Source organism: Cervus elaphus, chromosome 15 (assembly GCF_910594005.1).
Source record: "Cervus elaphus chromosome 15, mCerEla1.1, whole genome shotgun sequence".
NCBI lineage: Eukaryota > Metazoa > Chordata > Mammalia > Artiodactyla > Cervidae > Cervus > Cervus elaphus.
Window position 1 is genome coordinate 82580899 of NC_057829.1, and position 19900 is coordinate 82600798.

The 19900-nt window shown below is 47.1% G+C and overlaps 1 protein-coding gene across 3 annotated transcripts in view; it reads left to right on the forward strand.

The window, feature by feature from the left end:
- Positions 1-6835: 6835 nt before the first annotated feature.
- The window catches only part of PLPP4 (phospholipid phosphatase 4), a 141255-nt gene continuing 128190 nt past the window's right edge, over positions 6836-19900 (forward strand). The window contains exon 1 of one of the 3 annotated variants that reach the window (XM_043926984.1): positions 6836-7313. In XM_043926984.1, the coding sequence (XP_043782919.1) occupies positions 7258-7313 (56 nt within the window). In that variant the 5' untranslated portion in view covers positions 6836-7257. The remainder of the gene's footprint in view (positions 7314-19900) is intronic. The other 2 variants (XM_043926982.1, XM_043926983.1) reach the window with 2 other exon arrangements.

Here is a 19900-nt window from a genome sequence, read left to right on the forward strand (position 1 = left end):
ACAAATAAAAGAATCTCAGCCCCTACTTTATTATTTTTTTATTTGACTGAGAGCCCCTACTTTATTTTATTTTATTTTTGTAATTTGGCTACACTGGGTCTTTGTTGCAATAAGCAGGCTTCTCTAGCTGCTCCATGGCACATGGGATATTAGTTCCTCGACCTGGGATTGAACTCACATCCCCTGCATTGTAAGGCAGATTCTTAACCACTGGACCACTAGGGAAGTCCCTCAGCCCCTACTTTATACCACATGCAAAAATTAATTTGAGACATAACATAGATCTACATGTAAAAGCTATTTATAAAGCTTCTAGAGGGAAACACAAAGGGAAATATTCACAGATACTGAACAGGCAAAGATTTCTTTGCACACAAAAGGAACAAGTATAAAAGAGGAAATTGATAAATTGGATTTCATCAAAATTAAATGTGTGTACTCTTCGAAAAGAACTGTAAAGAAAAAGTTAAGGCAGAGGTAGGAGATATTTGTAATATGTACATCTAGGAAGGAACTGGGGTTGAGATAAATATTAAAAATTCCTTCAAATCAATAATAAAAACCAAAAATCCAATTTAAAAATGGGCAACAGAAACACAGAGATACTTCACATGAAAAGATGAAAGAATGGCCAAAACTCACATGAAAAGAAGCTCAACATCGTTAACCATCAGGGAGACACAAACCACAATCACAATCAGATGTCAGCCAGGATGCAGCTGAGTATCTTTCAAGAGCACGGGACTGTGAATGAGGGACTTGGGTCCTGCTCCTGGCTATGTCCCTGACACCCTGGGGTGGGGGTGGGGGTCCTGGCAAGGCCATGGACCACCCACAAGAGAAGGAGCAGAAATCGCTGCACCCTAAGAACAAAGGCTTCTTAATTTTGAATTTCCTTCCCTTGCACTGGAGGGCTTCCCTTGTGGTTCAGCTGGTAAAGAATCCGCTTGCAATGCGGGAGACCTGGGTTCCATCCCTGGGTTGGGAAGATCCCCTGGAGAAGGGTAAGGGCACCCACTCCAGTATTATAGCCTGGAGAACTCCATAGACTGTATAGTCCATGAGATTGCAAAGAGTCGGACACAACTGAGCAACTTTCACTTTCACTTTTCACTTTCCCTTGCACTAATATTCCAGGTTTCTAATTAGGAATATTAGTGAGAATCCTATTGGTGGCTCCTGCATAAAGATTTCTTTTGGGGCAAAGTAAAGGTAGGGCTTCCCAGGTGGCGCTAGTGGTAAAAAATCTGCCTGCCAATGCAGGAGACATAAGAGATGTGGGTTTGATCCCTAGGTTGGGAAGATCCCCTGGAGGAGGGCATGGCAACCCACTCCAGTATTCTTGCCTGGAGAATCCCATGGACAGAGGAGCCTGGCGGGCTCCACAGGGTCCATAGGGTTGCAAAGAGTCAGACAACTGAAGCGACTTAAGTGAAGTTGCTCAGTCGTGTCCGACTCTTTGCGACCCCGTGGACTGTAGCCCATCAATGGGATTTTCTAGGCAAGAGTACTGGAGTGGGTTGCCATTTCCTTTTCCAGTGGATCTTCCCAACCCAGGGACTAAACCCAGGTCTCCCGCATTGTGGGCAGACACTTTACCATCTGAGCCACCAGGGAAGCCCATGAAGTGACTTGGCACATACCCAAAGGTAGGGATACTCAGACTTTTCACACAATGAGTTTGAAAATAAGAGACAACATCCTGCTAAAAAAGAAAGTTTCTAACTTAAAGCTTTCTAAGAACTGCAGTAACATTTTCTCCCGAAGGCTTCATCAATTCGTACGGTTTCTGCTTTGATGGCCTAACAGCTGCTCTGAAGACAGGAACGCATTAAGTCACTTTCAGTGTGCTTTATCTCCTTCCAGGAAGTAGAAAAATTCCCTTTTATTATGTGGAATTTGGCTTAATGCACTTCAGTGTTGGGTCTGCAGTTCTGTATCCTCAGAGGTCTAATAAATATTACTACCAGAAGGTGAAAGAGCTGAGAATATTTAACTTGTTTAGGAGCAGACCTACTCTCTCTTCCTCTGTTTCTCTGCCTCCCTCCCTCCATTCTCATCTCTATCTCTGTTTCCAGTTGAGGGATAATTAAAGGGCCATAATGTACAAGAGTAGGCATTAAATATATTGTGTGGTCCTCAAAGCACAACTGGACCCACGGATGCCTTAGGCTACAGGCAAGTCTCTTTCTACTCAGACATCAAGGACAATAGATCTCTTCAGGGGTGAAGTGAGCAGTGGATGAGTGAATGCGTTCTTCGTCCCCGGAGGTGTTCAAGCAGACAGATATTTATTGAGACCCTTGTGGAAGATATTTATGGAACAAGTTGAACTTGATGACCTCTTCTGAAATTCCTCTTCAATCTCTGCACATCAGCAAGTTCACACCAGGCAACCAGAGTGGAAAGACTGGATTTGTGGGTCTCCATAGGGAAGGATCGCTATGATGGCTAACTTTTTCCAGGACACACTCGTAGGGCAGCTAGGTAGCAGTCATTGAATCACAATGTATAACTTTTGGAAATGATAAGAAATTGTTGCAGATTTGTGTTTTCTGAAAGTGGCGTTGATTCTTAGAAATAGCCCCAAATCTGATCAATATGGGATCACCATATTGGACACCATTTGGGGATTTAAAAAATAATCCAACAACAGAGGCATGACAATGGAGGGACAAAGGTGATTTCCTTGGCATGCCCATAAGCTCAGTATGGAACATGAGAGATTTTCCCCCGACTGGCACTTTGAAAAGGTGTGCCGCCACAGAGGCACCAAAGGAAGATGCACTCATTTGAGAGTTTGCATCCTGCAGTGATTTTTCAAAGATCAATCTCACACTTTACAGTTACGGTGCTCACTTTATCTCGGTAAGGAATTGGCATGTTTATTTCATTTCTTATGATAGAATGTTTCTGAGACTGCTAGAACCTCTGACCCATGCTTCCTTCATGGGAGAACTCATCATGTTCCATGGGGGTCTTCTGAAGACCCAGCAGAGCTGTCAAGCTGGGCATCTGGCTGGACAGCTTTATCTAACCTGCTTTACTTCACTCCCTTGTCAACTCATTGCTGCAGTAGCATCATGGCACTTTGAAGGGCTCTACTATTTGGCACATAGTCACAGCTAGACCAGACTTCCCTGGTAGTGCCAGTGGTACACAAACACAAAAAATCCTCTGGCCAATGCACAATACACAGGAGACTTGGGTTCGATCCCTGGATTGGAAAGATCCCCTAGAGGAGGAAACGGCAACCCACTCCAGTATTCTTGACTGGGAAATCCCATGGACAGAGGAGCCTGGTGGGCTACACAATCTCTAGGGTTACAAAGAGTTGGACTAAGTGACTGACCACTCATGCACAGCTGGACAGTTGCTGGAGGCGGCCACCTCCACACAAGGGAGTGGCCTCCCATTGTGCTCAATTTGGGACACAGAGGATGCCATCTTCAGGCTATTTCTGGGAACTGCCCTTCAAGAGGGACCCGCCTTAAATAATCTGTTCTGTGTGTGTCAGAGAGCGAGCCCATGGAATATCCTGATCCAGGATCGGTAATGAAGAAAGTGAAAGTGTGAATTGCTCAGTCGTGTCCGACTCTTTGCAGCTTCATGGACTTTAGTCCGGCAGGCTCCTCTGTCCTTGGGATTCTCCAGTCAAGAATACTGGAGTGGGTTGCTTATCTGTTCTCCAGGGGATCTTCCCAACCCAGTGATTGAGACCAGATCTCCTGCATTGCAGGCAGACTCTTTACCATCTGAGTCACCAGGTAATGAGGAAGGCTAGAGCTTTCCCTTGACAGCTGACTTTGGTGAACGAGAAAGGAGATGATTAGAGCAGATGACAGAGTTACCAGAGGGAGCAGAGAAGGAGGAGACCCTGGGTGACATCATCGCTTTGTGTAAGGGCAGTTCTGCCAGTCTGCCTGGCAAAGCAAAGGCAAGACAGCCTTACCATGTGTAACTCTTCTACTACTCAAAGATGGAGGGGCTGGACAAGAACTCAGGGAGGCACGCTAGCATTCTTTAATCTGCACGATTGTGGCATGGAAGGGGGTTTCTGGGTCCATGTTCATTTGCTCTACATGAAACATTTCTCCTCCTCCAAAGCATCATTTGTGGGTCTACCTTTTCCCATTCTCAGCTCAGAAGCTGTGGGTGAAGTTTCCATTCCCAGCTTAGGGATGAAACATGTGGCCCGGGCCTGAGACAATCAATCCAATCATAATTCCCAGACCATGGTGACTCGTTCAGGGCTGGGCAGGGCCAGTGACCTTCAATGACACTTTTGTTGGGGCTGCTGGCTTCAAGGTAGAGGTCTTTCCCATCAGATTTGATCCTAAGAGCATGGAAAGCTGGGATTCTTGCAGTCACCTTGGAGCTCACCAGGAACCCAAGACTGACGCCAATACAAATACAGACAGAGTGGAGAGGTAGAAAGAATCAAGTCCTGGTGACATTGCTGGGATGCTGAATCCAGCTGTGCCTGAAGCCTGATCTTCTTCTGAACTTTACAATTCTTCTTTAAAATGAATTTGGCTTGAACCATCTGTTCCTTGCTCCACAGAAGTTCTAATGGTATCAGTTCGGTGCAGCTGGCAGGCCTAGGGTGGGAACAGGTGAAGTAGGACTAATCCGTCATTATATGTTACAGGACGGTGTGTTGTTGTAATTCCCTATAGGGGAGAGATTTTGACAGAGCTGTTTGGAGAGGGTACAGGCTCCCTCAAGGGTGAATTCTTTATCAGGAGCAGGATTTTTGATCCAAACAGAATGACCACATTGAGGGGAGAACATAGAATCAATTCAAGCATCAAAAGTGGGGGTTACCTGGGCATCTCTTTAGAGCTGTGTTTCAAAGTCCCTTTTTAATGATGATAGCAGTGTGGTCACATGCCCTTTCAAACTCTTTCTCTAGGCATCTCTAACACAAGCAAGCAATGATCAGGAACATGTGGCACAAAGATTCTAAATCTACTATCTTGGAAACAGTCCCTGGTGGGCAGCACCAACACAGTTAGGTCTTGACCACGAACTTAACCTTGGTCCGCCCTTCTGACTGCCAGAGAGGTTGATCCACTGCCCTCCAGACCCCTTCCACCTCTTCTCCCTTCACCTATTTATGCTGTTGCCCTCACTAGGAATTTCCTTGACCTTTTAAGAACCAACTCTCCTCAACAAGGCTTTGTGCTCTGACCACCCCAGACCAAAGGGAGGACTCCAACCTCTGATCTCAGAGTGATCCAGTTTTCAGAAGCACTCCTTTGGGACTGATTGGTACTGCTTTGCCAAGTTCCTTAATGTTTCTTCACGGTTCCTTGTCTGTCTGTCTGCTTGAGGGCAGATTTAGATTGAGTCCTCGTACCCAACACATAGCTTTGCAGAGGCTGTGCTCCGTTGATGCTCATAGGTAAGTGATGTATTAATATCATTGGCTCTTGTTAGTAATCTGGAATCTGGCCACCTGACCAGATCCTCTTGGATCTGGGTTCCTAGCATTCACTGGGTTGACTATGGACTCTCCCACACCCCAACTCAGTCCAGTGTGTTCAGGGTAGTTGCAAGGCCTGGGGAACAGAGAAAACAGACCTCCTTCCTCCAAGTCCTCATTACTCTACCCACACCTGACACTCCACATGCGTAATATACATAGTCTTCATTCATTCGCGGAAGACTTACCAAGCACAATGTGCCAGGCATCAATGTATACATTGACAGGCTAACTAGATGCAGTGCCTGCCTCTGGGGCTTCCAGGATGGCGTCCCTTCCACCCAGCCAGGACTGTTCCTCGTCTGTCTGCCTTTCTCTCCCTAGTCCTTGAGATGTCTTGGCTCCAGAATCTTGGATCTGTCATGGGTCCCTTCTGAGGTGGAGTCAGTTTGCCCTCTGCTGATGCCTAAGCTCTCCTTCTAAGGTCTTCCTCTTCCTACCCTCCCTCTTGTCTGAGGCAGCGCTCTGGCTTCTCCCTCCCAGTAACTACCATTTCCCCAGATCTCTAAACCCAGGAGAGATTTGGGCTCCCCAGAGACAACCTGATGGTTATGGTTAATATGAGTTTTGCATCTTGAATGTCCATTTGTTTTAAATTAATAAACATAAGAAGTTCAAATTCTGAGAAACATATAATCCTGACAGGTGATGGGAAAGCAAACCTAACCCCTGCTGGGCTCTGGTTTGAGTCCTGACCCTCGGGTCACCGGTGAGGATCTGGCCTTTGACCCCGAACCCTCTGGATGAGGCTCGTGGTCCCCCCAGGAGCCCCTGCTGCCCCAGCTGCTGATGACAATGCTGTGTCAGCAAAGAGCGACCCTGCCCACCGGCTGGGGTAGGGTCTGTGCCAGTCTCTCTGTCTCTCTCACGTTTCACAGCGCAGTCCAGGGCTGCGCGGGGGCTGCGCGGGGTCGGGGGTGAGGGCGGTTTCCCTTGGCCTGGCGCTGTTGGCTTGGCGAAGAGCCAGGCTCCCCTTGGCCCTCAGTCTGTGCCAGGACCCTGGAATCTGGCCGGCTCTTCCGGGGGGCAAAGCAAAGCTTGAGAGTAATCTCGGGGAACTTCTTGCGGGGGGATGGGGGGAGGGAATCCAGGTTAGAAAAATGTGGGAAGGGCGGAGAACAGAGAGGAAGGAAGGAGCGCTGCCCTGCACGAACAGTGGCTGCCAGGGCTGTCTGGAGTCCGAGAGAATCCTCAAAGCGCTCCGCTACTACCTGCCCACGTGAGCGCGTGTGCCAAGGAGCCAGAGCCCCGGGAGCAGCGAGAGGCGAGGCCGAGCGAGGAGACGCAGAGGGGCCGCAGGCAGAGACCCAGCGAGCGCGCTGCCCGGGCTCCGAGCCCAGGGGCCGCCCACTGGCGGGGGAGCCGGGGAGCGCGCAGGAGAGGCGGCGGCGGTCGGGCTTCCCCGGGCTTCCCCTCGCCCCGGCGCGAGCGCAAGGCGCGGCCGGCCCAGGGCGCGGAGGCGGTGCCGGCGCGGGGGACCCGGGAGTCCCCGAGGCGTCCTCCCGCTCGGCGCAGGGGCCGCGGGGCGGGGAGCGTCGGGGGCGGTCGGCGCGGTGTCCCCGAACCCCGGAGCCTCGGGCGGGAGATTTGGGCTGAGCCCTCCCGGCCGCCCGCCCGCCCCTCCCGGCTCCCGCCTCCCGCCCCCGCCCGCGGCCTGGAGCGCGCCTCCCTCGCCGCCCCGGGTCTGGCGAGCCGGCACCGGCCGAGCTGCGGGAGCCACCGAGAGCATCAGCCGCCGCCGCCGCCGCGGGAGCCGTTCCGGCCGCACCATGCGAGAACTGGCCATCGAGATCGGGGTCCGAGCCCTGCTTTTCGGGGTCTTCGTGTAAGTAGTGGCGCGCCGCAGGTCGGGGCGCGAGGACTCGGGGACCCACGGACCGAGAGTCTGGGCACCCCAAGTTTGTTTGCGTCCCTCCGGGGCCTGGATTGGAGGGCCCCTTCCCCGCCCAGGGGTGCGTCCTAGGGGGCCTAGAGAGACCCTTCTGGCCCTCTTCCTGGGACTCTGCGCACGAAGGGACCCCCGCGCGCGAGACTGAGCCGGCTCCCGTCACCCCAAAGCGCCAGGTCCCCTGGCCGGCGCCTTTCCCCGGCCCTGCACCACCTGCCGGGGATTCTGGATGCTCCCGGGAACGCAGACGCGCACCCTCGTTGGCGCCCTGGGGAAGTTTCTTCCTGTGTGTGATCTTCGGAGCCCGACGTTTGCAGTCTCTGCTCCTGGCTCCATCCTTCCTGGATCCGCGCGGTGCCCAGGGCCGGGCTGGGTCTCCCTTCGCGCCCCTGGCTTTAGCGCCGCGGGGGGTTGGGGGGGTGGGTCCTGGTGAGCGTTTCCCCTGGAGGCATTTGCGGTACTTCTCCGGCTGGAAAACTGTTGCTGCTCCGGCTGAGAAGTCGAAGGGCCGGCAGCCCGGAATGTGGGCTCCATACGCCCAGAGCTCTGTGCGGAGTCCATGTCCACTTAGGGCAGCAGCGAGATGCCCCGGGGGCCCTGAGCGGCGGGTGCTTGGCAGGAGGAGGGGTATCTGGCAATGGGTTTTTTCAGAGACGTCTGAGCCCCACTGTACCCCCGGGGACCCGCCGCCCCGCAGCTTCCCCCGCGCCCAAGCAGCAGCGATCTGTCGCGTCTCTGCCCTTCAGATTCAAGCCCAGAACATCCGCTCAGACCCATTCCTAGCCTTCTGTCATCTCCTGTCACCTAGGCGCCCATGTCTACATTTGTCCCTCCATTAGGGGTTCAGGTTCTCTCTCCTCCTCTGCGCAGGGCTGTTTTCAGACACATTTTAAATATTTAAGTTGCATGAACTTTCTGGATTTGCTTTTTTTTTTTTTTTAAAAGCCCATTGAGCCATTCCAAACAGGAGGCCCCTCTCTGGATTTCTGCCCCGAATCCGGAGTCCTTGGTGGCAGGTGGGAAGGCTGTGAGACGACTTTGGTTTTGTTCATCCAGAAATGCGAAGAAACGCCCTTTCTGGCATGTTTTTCTTTACCAGTGACTAAATTCATCCAGCGTGTTTATTCACACTGCTAGAAAAACATCCGTGAGCTTCCCCCAGATGCAGAAACCCCCTCTCCTAGCTTCTGACTAAACACTGGTGTTATTCAGTGGGAAGAAGAACTCGGGTGGTTCCTGAGGCACTTAAGAAAAAAAACAGAAAACACTTTTCCCTCCTCTTAGTCTGTTTTTCTACCTTTGGAATATACATTCAAACTAGTACTTGCCCTGCGGTCAGATGGGGACAGCTTCCAATTGGCAGTTAGTCTGAGCCCCATTAAAGTATTATGTGATAGAGATGATAAAATAGTGTTCAGTGCACAGCAAAATTTACCATTTGTTGGGTGAATGTTTGTGTGAGTGATGTTGAAATAAAGTGAGATAGGCTTTTCGGCTGCTAGTTTTGTTTGCCACTGGCAATCATCAAATTTTTAAAAAAAAGATCCAATGATATGTTAATATTTGTATTATGAAAGTAACACTCCTTCAAATATCTGCCCCAACCAAACATTTATGCCATGTTTACAAATATGTAATGAATGGTCCATGCAGTGGATTTGGAAATTTGATAATTATCATTTTATGTGCTTCTTGCTTCCTCTAAAGATGTTATGTAAAAACCAGGCAGTTTATGTATTTTTTTCTCCAGCTTCCCCTTTGTATTACTTACTTAATGGGGGATCTGCTATCACCCAGAGGGGATCTGTTATCACCCGAAATCTTGGGTGCTGATGGCATTTTCGTACGATTCCCTGGTTTTGTATCAAATTGGAAATATTAACAGTGTGTCCAACTTGTGGCTCTTTTACCTGCAAAGACCAGCTTCGGTATCTGTGCTCAACTCCCTGGGTGGGAATCTTGGATACTCAGATGCTGTTATCATCAGGCAGATACTGACTTCCGGAAGGACTGGTGTGGAGATACAGATGACCCTTTGTTTTCTTAGATAAGCTTCTGGCGAGATGACAGACGCTGGCTTTCGGGGGTGGGGGGAGTTTTATTCTTCCTTTCGCTGATGCTGGTCTGATGGCAGGCTTCAGTGGCTTGAACCCACCTCTAGTCATGAAGGTGGTGGTCTCAGTAGGAGGGCTTCATCCTAGTAGGTTTAGAAAGTCCCTCTGGACAAGCCAAATCCATTTCTCTGCTGTTGGGTACAACTTAGATGACACTATCTGGTTCTGCTTGATGTATCTACCTTATTTCTGAGGATAAGGGAATAATCTTTTGCTGGGGGATACTTTATTTCTTTGCAGACTTGTGCCTCTGGGGAACATCACCTGTAGATGTACCTGTTCTCTGATCAGATTTGCTCTGCATGAAATTAGAACCCCACTTCCTGGTGCCCAAAGTCGTGTCTGACTCTTTTGTGACCCTGTGGACTGTAGCCCACCAGGCTCCTCTGTCCATGGGATTTCTCAGGCAAGAATACTGGAGTGGGTTGCGATTTCCTTCTCCAGGGGGTTCTTCCTGACCCAGGGATCAAACTTGCATCTCCTGACATTGGGAGGCGGATTCTTTATGGCTGAGCCACCAGGGAAACTCCCCATAGAGGTGTGAGGTTAGTGCTATTACAGTGCATTTGTGGATCCCTGGATAGTGGGGATAGACTAGGAAACAAGGTTTCCCTTGTTCTCTTAGGGAACCGGTTCTCTGTCTCTAAACCAGGTTTAGCACTGAACTTTGATGACTCAGGATTCTAAGAGGATGCTTTTCATGGACCACTCTCCAGAGAGCACCCGAGAAATGCTTGTCCTGCCTGAGAAGCTCAATCTCCGAGGAGAAAATTAGTAACAAGTAATGCCCATCAGGGTTGGTATGTAAAATTTAACTTACCAGGAAATAAATTGGTTTGGGGAATCAGTGTTTAGGAAACATCGAAGTACAGTGTGCAGCTTTGAGGCTGAATTTAGTACTTTGAGACTGTGGGCTTTGCTCTTCCTCAAGGGTCCCATGGGAGGGCTTCTCAGGTGACGCTAGTGGTAAGGAACCGGCCTGCCAATGCAGGAGACGTGAGATGTGGTTCAATCCCTGGGTCACGAAGATCCCCTGCAGGAGGGCCTGATAACCCACTCTAGTATTCTTGCCTAGATAACCCTATGGAGCCTGGTGGGCTGCAGTCCATAGAGCCGCAAAGAGTCAGACATGACTGAAGTGACTTAGTATGGCCCGGCAATGGCTGTGGGAAAAGCAGAGAGAAGGAGCCCACAGGCTCCTCCGTTCTGCCATCACCCGAGATGCCAGCAGGGATACCGTGAGTGTTCCTGCACCTGCTAAAGCCAGCACTGGATATTGCTGAGTGAGTGGAGCGTGGATACAAGGTGGTCAGTCAATGGCCCTATAACCCACGGCGTGGATACTACCAGTGGTGCACTATTTCTACTTTTCCACCTTGGCCACTCCAATAACTACCGTTTATTCAGGGCTTACTATGTGCCAGGCACTAATAAAGACAATCGCATGTACTATTTAACCATTATATGCACCTGATGAGGTGGGTGTGCTGACATTTCTAATCATGGATGAAGGATCTGGAACACAGATTAAGGAACTGCCATAGAGCTGGTAAGGGTACAGAGATCTAAATCTCAATGCTCCAGCTCTCAGTCAGCTCGCTGTACAGCTTCAAAAAAACAAAAAAAACAAAAAAAAAAACCAAAAAACCAACAACAGCCAGCAGTGGTCTGTTGAGGGCTCCCTGTCCACCAAAGGAACTCCATGCGATTTCTCCTTTAAGCCTCATTTTACTTGAAGGTATCCTCTTAATTTTTCTAAGTTTACAAATAAGGAGACCAAGGTTTAGAAAGGCTAAGTAACTTGTCTGCAGGTACTCAGTCAGCAAGAGGTATAACATGGTTTCAGGCAGTTGCCTTCCCTTCCCAAAGCTGCCGAGACGAACTGTGTCCAGTTCCAGGCTTCCAGACTGGAGCCAAAGTGACCACCTCTTAGAAGCCATCCCTTTATGTGGTCCCTTATCTTTAGAGAAGCTCGGTCTGGACTAATGTCACTCTAGTTCTAAAACCAGACTCTCCGACATCTCAGTGGTGGAGGGGGCCAGCTGTGGTTCACCTTCCCTAAGAGGAGGGGTTGGGCTTGTTACAGATTTTACGGGTCTTCCTTAATGTCTCTGGAGCCCAGAGAGCATGATGTGGTGAGGAAGTTGCCGGTAAAAACATTAAAGGACTAGCGCTGCTTTCTCTTGCCATTGTTGGCCGTTCCCTGCTGGGGCATCAGTTAAATGGGAGAAACCTTTATTTATAGCGCTGCAGAAAGGACCCTGGAAATATGATGATGACCTGAAATGCTAATGGGGTAGGTGGGGGATGGCACAGATGAGCTGCCTACTTCATTTGTGAGTCTGGGGTCCTCAACCTTTCTTTTCCTCCCCACATCCCTCCATCCTCTTTTTCTCCCTCCCTGTGGCTCCCGGAGGGTCCCTGTCTGGGATGTCCCTCCAGTGCTCAGGATGCCAAGCAGTGGTGTTTGCTTCACTTCAGATCAATTCAGCCTCCCTCCTTGAGCACTTCCTATGCTGGAGGCCTGAGCAGGTGGCAGGGATGGTTGGGTAAGGAAGACCAGGGGGCCTCCAAGGAGCACGCAGCCTGGCAGAGCAATCATACAACACACTGCTTTTTGTTATTCCCCACCCCCAACCCCCGTCACTTTGCAATCACTGGTTTTGAAAGTTTTGCCTCCAAACATTTCCCTTTTATTATCCATCCAGTCTGTAGGTGCATGTTTGGCATCTTGTAGGTGCCTGCAGTTATAGTGGTTATTTTTTTTCTCTTTCATTAGTAAACCTCTGTTTGTGTAATTCCAAACAGACACAGGGTAACTTGGCGCTTTAGCCGATCCAGGTGACTTGCTCGAGGGCCCTGGCTGTGACATGGATTTTTGGAATATTGGCAGTAGCTAATAGATCTTTCTTTATTACCCCGAGGATTCTAGTTTCAGACTCGAGGTTGGGGAGGGCTATGGTGTTTGGAGCAGACTGCTCGGTCTTACTTAGAAGGAGGAATTAATTAGCCCTGGGAGGAATGACAAGGAAGAGACAGGTGCCAAGGAAGGTTGCTTAGAGCTGACATCTCTCACCTGAGTCTTGAGCAGGGCATGGAATGTGCAGAGAGCCTGGGCCCGAGAACATTGCTGCAGACAGAGTCCTGGAGCCAAAGCCTGGAGGCACATTTTGGGTGGAATTGGCTCAGATGGTAAAGAATCGGCCTACAGTGGAGACCCAGGTTTGATCACTGGGTTGGGAAGATTCCCTGGAGAAGGGAATGGCAACCTACTCCAGTACTCTTGCCTGGAGCATCCCATGGACGGAGGAGCCTGCTGGGCTACAGTCCATGGGGTTGCAAAGAGTAGGACATGAATGAGTGACTAACACTAACTAAGCTCACCATGTGTGGCTTCAATACAAAGTGTGGGTTTCGAGGTTGGGGAGTTGGGTTGTAGGAGGGTCAGGAAATGAGCCTGGCACAAGGACGTCTTAGTGCCCTGCATGAAGCCTGGATAGTCCCCTGTGTGGAACGTCCCTGGGGAGCCCTGGGAAGTTTGAAACAAAAAAGCACCATGAACAGATATGTGGCCACTGTGGAGGGGTGCAGCAGTTCCCTTGGGCACCGAGGCCCTGGTCCTTCTGTCAGTGACCACGTGCAGCTCTGCTTCTGGGCTCCTCTGTGCTTTCGGGGAGCCCGAGGTTTGTTCTGCCTTCTGTGCAGGAATCCACATCCCTGCCTCCTTTGCTTTCCCTGCTCTTTCCCCTGGGCCTTGCAAGGTTGGTGTTCAGCAGAGCTCACCAGCTGGCACTTGGTTTGTGAAGATCATGTTTACAGACCTCTGAATGTTCAGCATCCATGGAGAGCAAGGCTTCCTGAAGGGCAGCCTGCGGACCACCTGTACCTGAATTGCCTGAGCCCGTTCAGGCCTAACTGGATCACCCTTCAGAGTGGAGCCCACCCTGGAATGGGTCAACACTCCCATCAGCCTGTGGAATGTTGCATTTTCATCAGGTGATCCTTCTGTCCACCACATTTGGGAACTACTGATGTGCAGTTACAGTGGCTTGAGACCCTCTTGTGGTCTAGGGTTGCCTCTGGTTATTTTCTCCTCTGGTTACATGGGAGACAACTGTTCCCAAATCCCTGCTTTTAGGTGGGGCTTTGGGAAACATGGGCAGAGTGACAGGGGTCAGCTTCAGGTTGAGGCAGCATCAGGCCCCCTTGGTGACCTGTCATTGTCCTTCTCTGTTGGCGGCAAGCATGGAGCTCTGTGTTGAGATGGCAAAGTTGCCAGATGCCAGCTGCTATTGGAGGTGGACTTGTGGGACAGAAGGAAGCTTTTTTTCCTTAACTGTGATTTGCAGACTGAGGTAGCTCAGCTGGTAAAGAATCCACCCTGCAGTGCGGGAGACCTGGGTTCGATCCCTGGGTTGGGAAGATCCCCTGGAGAAGGGAAAGGCTACCCACTCCAGTATTCTGGCCTGGAGAATTCCATGGACTGTGTATAATCCATGGGGTTGCAAAGAGTCAGATATGACTGAGTGACTTTCACTTTAGCTACTGTAGCAGAAATCTATTCTACCTAATATACCTGTAATAATTTTGCTCACTCTCTAGAAACAAAGGGTTGTTTGAGGCAAAGTGCAAATGACAAACCGTGGGCTTTGGAGCTAGATGGATCGGGGCTGGGATGGGATTTTGACTCTGCTACCAACTAGCAAATTGCCTAAAACCTCAGTTTTTTCATGAGTGAAACGGGTTAGTTCCTACTTCACTGGGTTTTATTAAGGTGCTGTAAGTGCCTATAGTACACACACCAATAATAGGTGTCTGCTCCCCACTCTTGTGAATCCTTATTATATGTAGTGTCAGAACATGGCAGTGTAGTATAGTGGTCACAGTCAAGGCCCTTGGCATCGGGTTACTGGGGCTTGAATCCTGGTTTTGTCACTTAGCTGTGTGAACCTTTTAGCAAAGTGTTTATCCTAGTTCAGCCCATGTTTCTCCATCTGATCTCCATCAACAGCACCCTTGGATGTAAGACTTGTGAGTACTAAATGAGAGAGCCTCAACAAATGGTGATATGATTTTTATTATCCTTTTATTGAGATGAATCCGTAATGTACACACTGAGGAAATTGCCATAGGTAGCTAATGATACTCTTATTGCAAATGATTTACTACAAGATTTCTGTAAAATAATTAACTCCTTTATATTTCGAACGATTGCTTTTAGCCCCCTAAAGTGAGTACATAAATTGCCATGAGTTCATTCAGTGAGCTGTACCCCCGTATAAAAGCATGGGGTGCTGTCTCTCTGATGGCGTCTCAGCCCTGTAGCTTCTCAGCAGTGACAAATCACTGCCCTTTTGCAGCAGTGATTCTAGGACACTGAATCAGAAGTGTTATCGGCATTCGCTAATACGTAAGGAAAACGCCGTGTTCCCATCATTGCCTTTTGAGTCTGTGCTTGTCACACAGAGTTCTGCTAGTGCAGACAATTCTTCAATCAGACACCCCTTGTACCCTCTAATCTCTGCATACCAGACCAAGTACACCCAGTGCTTCTCCCCCACCCAGGAGGGCATCTGCTCTGTCTTCTGATAAATGGAGCATCCTTCTGTTTGAAATATTATTTGCCACTGTAGAATGAGTTGGCTGTACCCAGAATTCTGAGAATTGGTGATGTTTTCCCACAGGGAGATAAATGCTTACAACGCCCCAAAAAGAGATCATTAGTTTTATAGCTTCGGGATAAAGTTATCTCAATTAGTTATAAAGATTATGCCTTTTATGACCCACACAAGGCTCGTAAAAGCTCCATATCTCTATTTTTCTGTGATAGTGTTTTTAAATATGAAAATTGTCTCAGTAATATTGTTTCTTTAAAAAATATAATCTTGGTGTTCTGTGGATGAATTAGAAGCCCTGGTTCACCGTGAGGAAGTAAATTCGTACAGGACTTGGCAATGCCTGGGATGGATGAGCAGGAAGCCAGGAGGGGCTGGGGCTGTGGAGCCCAAGGACTGCTTCATCACAGTCTTTTAATACGTGACTGTGAAAAATTGTCCCGTCGAGGTGAGGGACAAGTTGTTATTCTTTCTCCACTGAAGACAAAGGAGTGAGAAACGGGGTCAGAGGCTGCAGGAGCATCTAGGCTGGTTTGCAGAAAGGAAACAGTCTGCTGATCAGCACTAGATATATCTTTCTCCTTTACCAGAGGGTTTTTTAAATGTGTTTTTTATTGAAGTATCAGTTTGAACCATGTGGAATTGCTGATACTTGACTGTTTTGACCTACAGACTCAGGAATTTCATCTCAGTCCAAACTAAAAATAATATCCACAAAGAAAAGTGCATGATTCATGATTGTACAGAGCACCCTCCACCCTCACAGCCCCTTCTTTCACCCTGAGGGTCTCTATCATTCTAAACTTCTAACAACATTTTTGAGCTTTGTGTAAATGGCATCATGCACTGTGTATATTGTTTTCTGTAGCTTTTTTGGGGCTTTTTGCTTGGGGCATGCTTTGGAGACTTCTCCTTGTTGTGCGTAGTTTTGGTTTGTTAATTCTCATTGTTATTGAATGATGGTACCCTTTTTGTTTACTCATTATATGGATATCATTTATGGATATTTGGATTATTTATTATTTTTGGCTATTAAGCATAATGCTGCTGTTGTTTTTAATGAACATATCTGTAATTCCTGTGGGCTATATACTGAGGAGTGGAAATGCTCAGTAACTCATCTGAGGTTTTTAAAGAGGATTTGGCTTCTTTTTGTCTGGCTCAGATTCTGAGAGAGAGCACTAGTCTGTATGCTGCTTTAATCTCCATCCGTTGATCAGTCACTTTGTGTAAAGCACGTGGTGAATGACAGGAGGATGCCCAGAGCCTGGGTCTCTACTCTGCAGGAGTGGGATAGCTTGGCACCAAAGTCTGCTCATGGGCAGTGGAGCTGTATCCTGATTGCTGGTAAGAGAGATGTGTCCAGGCTTCCTCATCTGTAAAGTGGGGACAAGATATCATTGCTGAGGAGGCTTAAAGGTAAAGGGATGTAATGTTGTGACACATGGTATGTGTTAAAGCCAGGCTCCTTTCCTTCCTCCGCCTCTCTTCCTTCCACTGGGGAGGTCGAGATTCAGTTCAGTCGCTCAGTCGTGTCTGACTCTTTGTGACCCCATGGACTGCAGCACACCAGGCCTCCCTGTCCATCACCAACTCCCAAAGCTTACTCAAACTCATGTCCATCCAGTCGGTGATGCCATCCAACCATCTCATCCTCTGTCGTCCCCTTCTTCTCCTGCCTTTAAACTTTCCCAGAGTCAGGGTCTTTTCCAATGAGTCAGCTCTTCACATCAGGTGGCCAAAGTGTTAGAGTCTCAGTTTCAGCATCAGTCCTTCCAATGAATATTCAGGACTGATTTTCTTTAGGATGGACTGGGTGGATCTCCTTGCAGTCCAAGGGACTCTTGAGTCTTCTCCAATACCACAGTTCAAAAGTGCTAAGCTTTCTTTATGGTCTAACTCTCACATCCATACCATGACTACTGGAAAAACCATAGCTTTGACTAGATGGACGTTTGTTGGCAAAGTAATGTCTCTGCTTTTTAACATGCTGTCTAGGTTGATCATAGCTTTTCTTCCATGAACAGTATGAAAAGGGGGAGGTTGAGATAGAGGTAAATAAAAGATACCTAATGTCACAAACAGGGAGATCAAACCAGTCAATCCTAAAGGAAATCAACCCTGAATATTCATTGGAAGGACTGATGCTGAAACTGAAGCTCTAAAACGTTGGCCACCTGATGCAAAGAAACGACTCATTGGAAAAGACCCTGATGCTGGGAAAGATTGAGGGCAGGAGGAGGAAGGGGTTGGATAGGACGAGATGGTTAGATAGCATCACGGAGTCAATGGATATGAGTTTGTGCAAACTCCAGGAGATGGTGAAGGACAAAAAAGCCTGGCATGCTGCAGTCCACAGGGTCATAAGGAGTCAGACACGATTGAACAACTGAACGACAAGAAGGGAGTCACAATGTGATAATAATAACGAGTGCAGCTCTCAGTGCCACAGCAGAGATGAACCTGGAGCTGGTATCTGGGAAGGCTGAGTGGGTATTCTGAATCATTGTCCAAGAAGTCACTGAGAAGAAGAAGAGGCTTATATGCGTGGATAGGGGCTTTCCTGGTGGCTCAGTCGTAAAGAATCAGTCTGCGATGCAGGAGACTGCTTATGTGTGTGTGTGTGGGGGGGGGTACCCTTTAATTGACCTGTCTCTCCGTCTTGGTTACAGGAAACAAGTTTTAATACTAACCATATGCCATGTTCATACTAGGCATTTGTCACACCCTAGATGACTTAATCTTTTCAATCCTTTACTCTAGGAGGTGATACTGCTGTCCTAATTTACAGAGTTTAATGTTCTTCAAAAACAGAGAACTCTTACCAATCAATAGGAGAAGAAAAGAGCTCTTCCAAAAACAAGCAAAAAAAAGGACAGTGGACAGGAACTAACAAAACTACAAAACTACAAATAATCTATTTTAAACCTTTGGTTTCCATAGAAGTTCAAGATATGCATCTAAAAATGATAAAATACATTGCCTATAGATTAGCACAAGCTTTTTATGGGCTCCGATGAACAAATGTAGCCATTGAACTTAGTTTTGTACATAATGTAGATAACTATTTGTTAGCTTGGAAGATATCCATAAACTGTTGTTAAGTGATAAAAAGCAGGTTACATAAGTGTGTATAAAGCTACTGTAATGTGGTAATAGAATAAAATCAATTTGTATCTATGTCTGTAAGAAAATAGCTATAAAGATAAACAACGAAATCTTAATGGTGGTTATTTCAGGCTGATGGGATTATATAATATTTGCTTTTTTTCATTATACCATTTGTTGTGTAATTATTTTACAGTAAACATTTATTACTTTCATACATAATTAGAAATTGACTTAGATGTTTCCTGTTATGGGGGAAAAAAGAAGCTAATGAAATATCCATAGACAGGGCACTGGATGATTCTTTTCTGATTGCTTTAGAAATATCTGAAGTGGGAATGTGTCAAAAATCAACCTTACTATATATTTCATGTCAAGTAAAATGTTTAAAGGAAAATCAGAAAGTAAGGATTAACACACAGGATGTGTGAGATCATGGTAAAACAGATATGATCAGATGCTACAGGTGGAATTATAAATGGACATAAGCCTTTTGAAGAGTAATATCACAGTGCATAGATAGCCATAAAGATTATTCCTGTTCTTTGACTTAGAATGCTTTAAAAAATACGTTGAAACACTGATATAAAAGATGCAAAATCCTCATATATAAAGGTGTTCATTGCTATGTTCCATGCCAAGCAAATACACTTGTCAAATAAAAATAAATTAAAGTTCAAATGGTCAAAAAAATTTCAAATGGTCAATGTTTGAAGAAAAGTTGTAGAAGTTATGGATATAAAGAAATACTATATAGCTATTAAAGTAGCATTTTTGAAAATCATGAAGAAACAGGGTAAAATTTTATGAAGTAATGTTAAGGAAAGCACTACACAAAAAATATATATTTCCAGACTTGGAAATAGGTCTGATTCAGACAAATGTTAGAAAAGATTACAAAAAATGAAGGTGGATGGGAATGAATATTCCCCTTCACTTGAACATTATTTTAAAAATTAAAACAATACAAAAGGTGTAAGTTTCCCAGAACTCCTGCACTTCTGCCAATTCCATTCCCTTCACTTTTTAAAGTTAAACTTTTAAACACATATTTATATAATAAAAAAGAAAATACGTTTTATCTATAGCTTAATTTTTTAACTTAATATACCTTGGAGATATTTTTCTATCTTTATAGATCTACTTGATTCTTTTTGCTGGCTGTGTAGTATTCTGTTGTATTAACCTATTCACGGAATTTTAAGAGTATTTTCATCTTTTGTTATAATAGACAACGTTGAAGTTGTGCATATATTGTGATGTACCTGCTAAATTACTGCTGTGATAAACCCAATAAATGAAATCTCTGGGCCAAAGGCCACATGTATTGTAAATTCTGATGGGTACTACCAGAAGGGAAAGTGAAAGTCAGTTAGTGGTGTCTGACTCTTTGCGACCCCATGGACTGTCCATGGAATTCTCTAGGCCTAGAGTGGGTAGCTTTTCCCTTCTCCAGGGGAGTTTCCCAACCCAGAGATCGAACCCAGGTCTCCCACATTGCAGGCGGAGTCTTAACCAACTGAGCTATCAGGGAAGCCCTGGGTATTACCAAATTGCTGCCCAAATGGCTATACCTACTTAACATTCTAGCAATAGTTCAGAGGTATCTGTTTGTTTTTTTTTTTTAACATCTTTGCCAATGCTGGATGTTATTAACATTTTATATTTATACCATGAGAGGGAATAT